Source organism: Morchella importuna (assembly GCF_003444635.1).
Source record: "Morchella importuna strain M04M26 chromosome Unknown Morimp01GS006, whole genome shotgun sequence".
Classification (NCBI taxonomy): Eukaryota; Fungi; Ascomycota; class Pezizomycetes; order Pezizales; family Morchellaceae; genus Morchella; species Morchella importuna.
In genome coordinates, this window is record NW_025763403.1 from 394,375 (window position 1) to 406,094 (window position 11,720).

General features: G+C 48.9%; 2 protein-coding genes across 2 annotated transcripts; both read right to left on the reverse strand.

The window, feature by feature from the left end:
• Positions 1-724: 724 nt before the first annotated feature.
• On the reverse strand, positions 725-2,257 carry LAJ45_02995 (uncharacterized protein; the record flags this gene model as incomplete). The annotated part of the gene is made up of 1 exon (XM_046112585.1): positions 725-2,257. One exon carries the CDS (start codon positions 2,255-2,257, stop codon positions 725-727), a length of 1,533 nt encoding a protein of 510 aa, XP_045974074.1.
• Positions 2,258-5,258: 3,001 nt separating this feature from the next.
• On the reverse strand, positions 5,259-5,540 carry LAJ45_02996 (uncharacterized protein; the record flags this gene model as incomplete). The annotated part of the gene is made up of 1 exon (XM_046112586.1): positions 5,259-5,540. One exon carries the CDS (start codon positions 5,538-5,540, stop codon positions 5,259-5,261), a length of 282 nt encoding a protein of 93 aa, XP_045974075.1.
• Between the last annotated feature and the right edge of the window lie 6,180 nt (positions 5,541-11,720).

Consider the following 11,720-nt stretch of genomic DNA (forward strand, 5'->3'; position numbering starts at 1 on the left):
ATGCTAAAATTGCTAGGTGCGAGCCCGGTAGTCAGATTGATGCTGGTTATGCTTACGCTGGTTTGTCGATAGCTAGAATGGTTGGTGTAGAACTCCTATGTAGCTATATACATAATTACAATAGGACCGTTATCTGTACATCCTCTGCTTGCATCCTAGAAAGGTAAGTAGTTAAGCAGGCTGGCGGGCTATATCTCCGCTGTGGCATTATATATTTTATTCTTAACAGGGACGATTTCGTGCGCTGTACAGCGGTAGGTAATAAGTGCGATGGAACGGGCTGAGACACGGTTATACCGGTCCTGTTTTGGGTAAAACGCCCACCGATATGCGGCGTTTGCAGGTGTTTATAGATGTAGCTCGGGGCGCTCGATCTGTCACATTACCAATCGCTAAACTGGTACTGCGCCGTGCTGCATTTTTTTATTGTCAGTGTTTCTGTCTGTTGTCTGTACCCTAGGGCTGGCCATGGGCATGGGTATGGATATGGGTATGTTGAATTCTCTATAGATCTAGACCTCATGCCACTGAGGACTGGGCTCCTGAGCTAGCAGAAGGAAGAATCGCCCACAATTTTATTTCTCGGTTATGTATAATCCCCACCAGAGGTCTGTACGTTACTCATCTCCTATCTAGCAAAAATCCCCACGCAGCGGATAGAAACATCGATTGTCGCGTGCACGTGGCGGAGGTGTTAATCTATCAATACATGTACATGTACGTACTACAACTGCCATCCCTCACCATCAGATATAAGGGAATAGATATCCTCCTCCTCCTCCTCCTCCACATCCTCCTCTACAACCCACCACTCGTCGTCGTCCAGCGATGCCTCCCAGTGCACTTCCCCCTCCTCCTGCACGGGCGGGGCCCCCATATCCGCCTGCGTCGGAAGAGGGGGCGCCTCTGGTATGACAGGACGTGACCTCTGGATATCGTCCTGCCCTGGAAATAGCCACATGTCATTGCTGATCGTGTTCTGTCTCTCAGCGACCGCTTTAACAAGGTCGGGTCGGGTCCTCTGTGGCCGCCGCTCTGCTATGGCAGGGCGCGACCACCCAATATCCTCCGGGAATGGGAATGGCAACATGTTAATTTCGATCTTGTGATGTTTCTCGGCGATCACCTTCTCCAGGGCGGATAGGGTCCTCTGTGGCCGCTCCGGCCCCGACTTTGGCGCATCACAATCGGGGGGGACGGCGACGGGGTTCAACTGCCCAGGCCTCACCCTACGGCGCGCTATCTCAGATAGAATGCAAAAAGACAGTTCCTCTCCTTCTTCTTCTTCTCCTTCTTTTACTCCTCCTTCTCCCTCCACCGCCGCTATGCGAGCCCTCCTCTGGGCCCGGACCCTCGCCCGACGCCGCTGCTGTCTAAGACTCGGGTTCTCTGTCCTGAGTTTCTCCAACAGCGCATCTAGCGCCCCATCCCCGCCGCCACCGGAGATCCCCATGTCCACCTCTTCACCCCGGCCACCCACGTCCTCACCCTTGAGAGGAATATAGCTACCCGTCAACGGCGAGCGCAAACGACCCATCCACGGCGAGCGCATAGAACCCCCCTGCCTCTCCCTCTGCGACACCGTCCAATCCCACACCTCCCTCCACCTGCACCCGCCCTCCAGCACCGCCGCCCCCTCCACACTCTTCGCAAACACCGTCCGCAGCCGAACCTTCCGGTACAGCACCGCATACACCACCTCCCCCACCGCCTTCATCCCCACCTCCCCCTCGCCGCCCCACCGCCCCCCCACCGCTGCCTCCGGCGGCACCAGCGCCGTCCCTGGCACAACCGCTAGCACACCCATACTCCCGCCGCCCGCGCGCTCGGAGGTCAGCGTGGCGTTGCACGCGCTGCGGATGCCGACAACGAGGTACACGCTGTCGCCGCGCTTCGCGGCGGCCTGCATCCACCGCTGCGTCTCGGGCTGCGCACACGCCTCGGCGAACCACACGTCGGAGTTCTGTAGGTCGCTGGTGGTGGTCTGTGGCGCGGCGAGGGTGGCGGCGCCGGTGGAGGTGGTGGTGAAGCGGAGGGAGAGGAGGTCGGCGAGGCCGACGTTGAGGCGGGAGCGCTTGGTGAAGGTGCGGGTTTCGCGGAAGTTGGTGTGGTGGGCGGTGTGCATTTCGGTGGTGCTGGGGCGTGGCGGGAGGGGGTCGTGGAAGTTTTGGTGTGGGCGGTGCGCGCTGGTGGTAAGGCGGCCGAGCTTGGTGGAGGTGATGGGGAGGAGGTAGGTGAGGAGGTGGGCGGTGGTCATGGTTGTTGTGGGGGGGGGGGGTTATCCCGCCCGGGGGAGAGGGGGAGCGGGGGAGCGGGGGAGCGGGGAAGCGGGGGAGCGGGGAAGGGGGGGGATTGGTGGAATGGCGCCTCCTTTGTAGTTGGACCGTGGATGTAGTACCGCCTCGACTAGTAGGTGCAGTCTGTATACGGACGGCGGTTAAGCGAGTTCTAATGTATTCCCGGTCGTTCGCTGGCTCGCTATATATCTCATCTATCGTATACGAGAGCGCTGACAAATCTGCAGCACCGCCCCCCTCCTCTGGTTGGTTGGGTGACAGAGAGTGGGAGGTGGGGGTCTTGGCACATTAGGTAACATGATGGAGGATATCACGGGCTGTCACTCGATCGAGTCTTGACCTTGGCCCAACAGAGGCTGTAATCGTCTGTGCTGTTCCTGCCCGGATATGCAGCCAGTGCTGTACCGCATCCTGGAAGGGCGTCAGGGTCACAGGCTCTCAGGATCGATCCAGGTGAATCGGGCAACCAAGGGAAGGGGTACTATCCCCTAGACCGTGGCGACCGCCTCCCAACGATTCCACAACCACCAGACTATCATTACTCACCGAATTAATAAGAATAAGGATCTATAGATGGCAATTGAGAATTCTGTGGCGTCTCGAAAATTTCTTCATCCTTGAATAGATATATAACATATGGGAAAAGTGAACTGTTGAGATGAAGTTTTTATTGACTGTGTTCTCAAGATATCAGTAATATTTTACTTCCCATGGAAGGTAGAGCACTAAGACCGAGAAACCTGAATGTCAACTATAATGTCTCTCTACCCACTGTCCTGAAAGATGTCCTGCCATCTATTAGACATTCTCAAAAGCCATCTTCACCCTCCATCAAAATACCTCCCACCCACTCACTCCCAGCCTCAATCTCTACCCCAATAAAACCAAAACTTAGTATAAGAGGGCAGAAACCCCGGCAGGCGGTACCAAGGAGAGCCACAAAGATATTCAGCAGAATCAGTCTCCTTCAGTCACTTCTAAACCCGCCGCTAAGTCAAAAAAAAAGCCACATCACGAAAAATCACTCGGCCTCGGCGCTCCAATTATCGCTCCCTGAACTCCCAGATTTCGAGCTCCTAGAACATTCAGTTCCTTTACAGCGAGAGGTAAAATTATTGTAGAAACAGGGGTCTAAAAACAGGGTTTCTGTGGCTGGGCAAGCCAATAGGACTCCTCCCATATTTCTACAATAATCTTACCGCAAGCTGTACACGAAGCATACAATACACTGCCACGGGCCCTACATTCTCTCAGCTCCCTTAAACTGTTTGATATCTTCAATCTGTACTTTTCTGATGATATCATTGACGTCATAGTGACGAACACCAACCAGTATGCAGAGAGGCAAATGGAAATCAATGGGAATGGAAATATTGCCCGGAAAAGTAGATGGCAACCTGTATCAGCCGGCGAGATCTGTATTTTGCTTGGAATCATTATTCATATGGGTTGTTTGGGACTGTCGACAGCATATTACTGGAGGAGGGACGGCCGGCTACTTTCTCGTGACGGTTTACCAACTGCGGCCTGTATGAGTCAAATGAGATTTGAAGAGATCCGGCGTTATTTCCACATCTCAGATCCCGAGCATGAGACAGAATCCTGGCATGGTAAAATTGACCCACTCGTAAACCACGTCCGTCGAGTATCTCGGCGGAACTGTATTCCGTCATCCAACGTTACGGTTGACGAAGCAATGATCCTATTTACTACTAGTAGAAGATCAATTCACATAACTAAGATGCCAAATAAGCTAATTAGAATGGGATACAAATTCTTTGCGCTTGCTGATACTAGTAAAGGATTTGTGTGGGATTTTCACCCAAGCTTCAATACCGATGGTCTCGATCCAGTATCAATGGAATCCGCAAATTTATCTTCAGAAAAATTCTCTAATACAACTAAAATGGTTCACAATCTTGTGCGATGCCTATATCTCAAGCACCGCAGTAAAGCCTGGAATGTGTACATGGATAATTATTTCACCACTGTACCTCTGGTGGCGGAGCTAAGGCGAATGGGAGTCGGTGGTTGCGGTACAGCAAAGGCGAATTTAAAGGGGTATCCGGACGAGTTCAAAGCAGTCACAAAGAAATCAAAACTTGAGTATCAATTCCAATCTGGAGTAGTTAAGGATGGTGTAGGCTGTCTGCTTTGGATTGATAGCGCACTAGCCAGTATGATGTCTACGATCCATTCCTTAAAAGATAGAGCTTCGAAATCTCGATGGCATCCTGGTGCAAAAAGTACAAATTCAGCAGCAGCAAACGAAATATATCACGGCCGGCAGCAGCAAATTCAGCTCCTCATACCCCTAATAATACTTGCATACAATATCTACAAAGTTGGAGTTGATGTAGCTGATCAGTACCGTACCTCCTATGATACAACAGTTGCATGCAATTATTGCTACCTAGTGTAGCGGTAAACATCTGAGGTATAATCGATGGTACTAGGGTTCGATCCTAGGTGCCATCTGAAATAACCATGAGACTCGGTGTTTTAGTTCGAATATATTATTGATAACCTCAGCGGGTGTGGGCCTTGTGTCTGCTATTGCCCACTTAATGGGGAAGAGGTCTGTCCGCTTACTGTACCTATTGGCATAGCCTAATAGGAGGTAAGAGTGTAAGGACCCGGTTGTTTATCTCGCGCTTACCAAGCTATTGTATACCCTGTATTGAGATAGTGAGGAGAGCGCCGCATAGTTTATAGTCCAAAAGAGATAGATTTGCCAACGCCGTTTTTTTTTATGGTCCACTACAGTACCCACCCCAAAAAGCCTTGAATCAATCCCAATACTCTGGCACAGGCTCGCAGGTCTAGTATTCTCCTGGCAGCTCTCAATCGACACCAATGAAGTACACCAGCTCCTATGTGCCCCTAGCAGTCTAGCAACAGCCCGGGAGTTCTAATCTGCTCCTGCTCTCCCTAAATCGAGAACAGCGTTCTACCATAACACTAGGAGCGCTGGGTCAGCCGCAGGAGGTGGCCATAGCTCTGGATCGACCCCAACAGGTTGCCATAACTGTGACATGCTACCAGGAGCTCTGACTCGACCCGGAGGTTTGCCATACCTCTGACCATCAGGAGCTCTGAGTCGATCCTAGAACTGTACCAAAGCTCTAGCATGCCACCAGGAGCTCTGGCGCGACCCCAGCAGGTTGCCATAACTGTGGCACCCCACCAGGAGCTCTGACTCGACCCCAGCAGGTTGCTATAGCTCTGACTCGACCCCAGCATGTTGTCATAGCTCTGACTCTACCCCAGCAGGTTGCCATAGCTCTAGCACGCCACCAGGAGCTCTGACCCCACCGGCTGACCAATATCAGATTATTAATGGACGTGCCCGGCATCCACAAAGCCAGGGCTTGATTGAACAAGCCAATAGTGTATTGAAGGACAAGCTTGCAGCATGGATACAAGACAACCAATCGATCAATTGGCAAACCGCGCTTTCCGGAAATCGTATTGGCAATGAACAGTCAAAAGCACGCTGTTACTAAACGTGCACCCTACGAAATTGTATTTGGTCAACTAATGCGATCCACACCTATTTTATTCTATGATCGTGCGAATACATCTATTATTGATGAAGACTCACAACAAATGAGTAAGTCAAAAATTGGAATATATTGTCTTACGTTTATATCTGACAGATAATGATACAGCTCATGATGGGCCCTCGAATATGGCCAGCCCTGGTGATGATTCACTATCTATCGATTCGAAATACTTCTATTATCCGCAAATTATAACAATCCTCAATACATACTTGAACAAAGTAGCAGGAACGACATTGACCAAATCGTTCGTATTGAAACATCCAAGTCACGTCAAGCTATGGTAGACCGAGAAGCATCCAAAATTAACTTGCCCGTGTTCAATATCGGTTCTCTGTTGACTTTGAAGATGCCTGCAGGGAATCGTCTCACAACATTCAGCAAAAGGTTGATATGCAAAATTGTTGACACTGCAGGAAAGGACAGTTTTATCCTTTGGAGCGAATTTGTAATTATTTCCCGCCATTGTAGTAGGCAGGAAATGGGGCTCTTACCTTCGACGGTTGCCTTTTTACCTGACGAAACACGATCAGACGAAAAAATTACTATTCTCATGGCTGCCAAATTAACTTATGAGCGAAAAACAGGCAAGGTATACGTTGGCTCTACTCTCTTCAATAGGTGATTCTATAGCTGACGTAACTAGACCTCTTTACCCTGCACTTGTAAGGGGTCATGCAGCTCTCAACGTTGCCCGTGTATTAGAAGGAAGGTATCTTGCAGCGAAAATTGTCACAACACTGGGAAAGGGAAGGAAAAACAGTGCAGTAATATTGCTGTGTCGGAGACGGGGACAGACTTAGGAGGGCCTGCGGGTTCGGTATCAGATAGTAGGTAAATTGAATGGAAAATGTTTCGGGTATGATACTAATAATACACAGGCTCTACCACGACAGGAAATGCATCAATTGATGCATTTCCCATACGAAAGCGACTTGCAAATGCATCAGTTGATGCATAAGCTTGTCGAGGCCTCAATAAATGCATCAGGCTACACATTTGCTGGCGACTTTACCTACACCTTTACCTACTGTCGACAATTTAACCTATACTTTTTCCTACTGTCGACAATTTTACCTACACCTTTCCCTACTGTCGACGATTTTACCTACACCTTTCCTTACAACTTTCCTGGGGAACATTGTCAATCAGTAGGAAAAGGTATAGGTACTACTAGTAAGTAATGATGCAGGGAAAATCGTCGACAGTATGTACTTAGTAGGGAAAGGTGCTGGTAAAATCATCGACAGTAGGGAAAGGTGTAGGTAAAATCGTCGACAGTACTTCAAAGTAGGGAAAGGTGCTGGTAAAATCGTCGACAGTATGTACTTAGTAGGGAAAGGTGTAGGCAAAATCGTCGACAGTAGGTAAAGGTGTAGTAGGGAAAATCGTCAGACCGCGAAAACTACTAGTACTAGTATTGTTCTTGGTATTTCCTGTCTCTACTGATTATTGATTTAGATATTTTTGGATCTCCAGTTCGTCTACATATACCTATTGAGTCAGCTTATACGTATTGCTTGTACTAGTAAGTGCTATATATTGAAAAGATATCATGGTACAGGTGGTAAGCTCCAAGTCTAAACTAGATAATCGGAAGGATTCAGGTTCAATCCCTCCACATTCGTTTGTTTTGCATCGGGGCAGGAGTGTTCTTCGGTATGGTGCATTTACTAATCTCTTTACCAATGCCTTTACTGATGCCTTTACTGATGCCTTTACTGATGATGTCTTCAAGTTTACTAGTACTGCTGCCTTTACTGATGCATTTCAACATGTGATTCAGAAATCCGGCACTGTTTGCATTTCTATTTTCCTGATATAAGTATTTCCCGGCGAACTCTTGGCAAAACGAGACTGTGATGCATTAAGGATGCATTAGTTGGTGCATTAATTGATGCATTATCCACATGTTTTAGGAACAAGGCTTGATAAATTGACTGACGACTTTCACTGATTGTAACGGCAATATTACCTGTTGGTTAAAATAATAGATTGGATCGTGAAGAGAAGGCATTGTGCAGTTGAACTAGGATTTGTAATGAGTTTTCTGTTATGTTTTTTTGGTTTCCGTTACGCGGAGTATGAGTCATCAATGAACTAGGAGCTGGATATATAAAGGGTTGTTGTCTCGTGCCTTTTCATGCTTTCCTTCCTCTTTCTCTTCTCTTCACGCAACTTCTTGTATCTACCCTCGCAACACCAAAACCTTCGAACAACAATAACTTTTGGCCTGCATTCTCGATAAAACTTTTACACGAACACGATCCTGTATGTCAGTAGACCGCGTAATCTATTGGTATCTTATCGCACATCTGTTCGTACGCGAAGTTATTCACGCTCTAGTCCATGAGTTGTGAACTCCCACCTCTTCAAACCCTCGCTTAAGCCTCGCGACCGCCGCGAAAAACAACAACCAATCTGGCCTCACCAGACCCACCCAACCCACCAAACTTTGCGGGCAGGAAGGGAACTCTATCAGAAGTCTTTCCCAACCCAATCCGATCCGGAACATCAGTGATGTCCCAACAAGCCTCTCTGAGCTCCTGGTTTGCAGGGGCCCCCCCACCAGGAACCCCGGCACCCCCGCGCTTCCCTGACACCCAATTGACACAACAAACACAGTCCACCACGGTAGAACAGACCCAACTCAGTAACGAACCGTTCTCCATCTTCACCGAACACACCCAATACAACGAACCATACGCTCCAAAATACGACTACATCCACCCCAGCATCGTTTCCGAAGAAACCCACGCCAGAATGGATCTGAACTACATCTCTTGGGTAGTTAGAAACGCCCTCACAGTAGCACTTGAACCCCTCAATCAAACGACCGAACAGATCAACAGGGACCTAAAAACAACCATCCAAGTTCTATCTACCCAAAACGATTCACTCAAACACACCGTCGATGTCCTGGCCAAAAAAATGTTTGAAATGACAAAGAATTAAGATAAAACATCCGAAAAACTCCATCGCCTCCAACACCAGCTCACCAACCTCTCTACCAACAGGCCTAACAACCAAGTAGCTGCCGAAGGAAGAGCTGCCGCCGCCGTTGCCGCTGCCGCCGCCACCATCACCGCCCCTCCCCCCGCCCCACCAATAACCCGAACCACGCCCAACAAGCGAAAGGAAAAGGCAAAGAGATACCAATCCCACCAGCACCCCAATCTTACGCATCCATCGCAGCAGGAAACGCCAACCCTGAATACACCATGGTCACAAACAGGAGGAAACCCAAGCCCAAAGCGGACCCACTCTTCAAATCAGAGGTCACCAAAATCAACAGGGAGATTGTCATCGAAACAAATAAGGAATCACCGGTCACCCCCTCCGACATCAGGACTAGAATCAACTCAAAAATCGAAAACCCAGACTGCCAGCTCATCGCCGCCAGGAAAACCTCAAAGAACAACATCGTGCTGGAAACTAAATTCGCCACCCCCGCCTCGAAAGTTTTCGAATATAAACAGGAAATAGAAGCAGCTCTGAAAGAACTCAAGGTCCCCTTCGTTGACATTAGGGTCAACTCCAAATTGTCTAAATTCATTGTACATGGAATCCCCACAACAATTGGGGATGGCTATAAAGCAGGATAAGTCATGGCCTTAGAAGTTAGAAGCAACTATGGAATCACATTCGAAATGGCACAAATCCCCAGATGGCTCAGCAGACCCGAGGCTAGAGCAGGAAAAACACACTCGTCAATGATTATCGCACTCCCAGGACAATACACAAAAGACAACCTGGGACTAAGATACCTTACCTTATTCGACCGACAATGCAAAATCGACAACTACCTCCCAGCCAACCCAGAAACCTAATGCTCCAAATGCTTGAAATATGGCCACCGACACGAGAGATGCTCCCACCAAACCGGGAGATTTGGACATTGTGCAGAAGACCACCAAACAAAGGAACACCCATGCTCTGAATGCTCAGGAGGCACCAGATGTATCCATACACCCATCCGATGCTATCACTGCAAGGCCCCCCACAAAGCAACGGATGCCAACTGCCCAGAACGAACCAAAGTCCGCATCACAAACAAACTCGGACCAGATACAAACCCAAGCCCGTTACCAATACCAATTGTCATCCCGGCCCAAGACCCCCCACAAGAAGATGCAGCCATGGATAACACCCAATGAGTCACACCAAAAGAACCACGGCTATCGCACAGCAACTGAACTGTGCGAGAAACGAGCTTACAACAAAGTCAGTAGTGGAGGAAGCAGAACAGGACCATAACATACTATTCCTTTTGTTACAAGAACCATGGAACAACAAAGACGGCCACCCACCGGAATCCCCTCTTTTCTACTTATTCACAGCCAGCAACAAGGGCACTAAAGCCGCCACACCTATCAGAAAGCACGCCAACCTAAAACCTAAACACCGTTATACCCACAACAACTTCATCGTCTTTGTCATGGTGGAAATCCAGAACCAAAAGACACGAATTCTCAACATATACTCACCAGGGCGAAGCGGACCCTTTGCAGAAATCTCTCGCCAGATAACAACCATCGAAAACTGCCTCGCCATGGGAGACTTTAATAGCCACCACCAACTCTGGTATGGACACAGATCCCACGACTACACCAACACAATGAGAGCAGACAAATCCGGATCCAGGAAGCTCAAAAGATGGATAGATCGACAAAAGCTATCCCTGCTCAACGAACCGGGCGAATTCACACACTTCCCCAGAAACAACAACAGACCAACCCTCATCGACCTGACCCTGATCAAAGAACCTATCCTGGACCATGACGTCCGCTGGAACATCGACTGCCATGGCGCGGGCTCCGATCATTGGAAAACCATAGTACAACTACAGATAGGAAAACCCCCCCACATACCCAGAAGACTATGGCACCGAACGAACTGGGAAAAACTGGAAGAAAACATCTCAGGCCTCCAACTCCCCCCTGAGGCGTGGGAATCCCAGAACCATACAAAGCAATCAGTCGACTTCATACTTGAACATATAGACAACCTAATAGAACAAGTCACCCCATGGAGCCAAGGACACATCAAATCCAAAAAATGGTGGACCCCGGCGCTGAAGGAGCTCAAAACAACCCTCAACATAGCGGAAAGGAAAGCCAGGAAAACCCAAAAAGATGAGGACAGAGAAACACTCAGGAAAACGAGCAGGAAATGGACATCACTGATCCGCAAAGCCAAAGCAGAACAAAGGGAGAAGGAACTCACAGAGGCAAAAGGAAGCACCATATGGAGACTAGTCAATGCAGGAAGAAGAAGGGACGTTACAATCCCAACCATACAAGGTGAAGAAACGTTTGCGGGGAAGTGCCAAGCTCTAAGAGCTCAACTCTTCACCACAAATTGGACGTCCCCCAACAACCCCCCACTCCAAATCAGACCCCCATCCTTTGATCTTAGTGACACTTTCCAGGAAGTTACACCAGAGGAAATCATATCCGCAATCAAATCATGCCCAACACACTCGGCCACCGGCCCCGACGGCATCCCTTACCCAGTCATACAGGCCACGATCAAAGCAAACACCCAACTATTTCAAGACATGTTCTCAGCCATGCTCCGCCACGGAGTCCAACCAGACCGATGGAAAGTGGCAAAATGTGTACCAATCCCAAAACCAGGAAAACCCGACTACTCATCGGCCAAAGCCTACCGACCAATTACCCTATTGCAATGCTTCAGCAAAGTATTAGAAAAAATAGTGGCAACAAGACTATGCACAGCCGGATCCATTCTGAAAACACTCACCAAAGACCAATTCGGAGGCAGACCAACAATCTCAGCGATCGATGCCCTACTCCGCACCCTCACACCCATTCAACAAAACCTCCTAATCAAATGA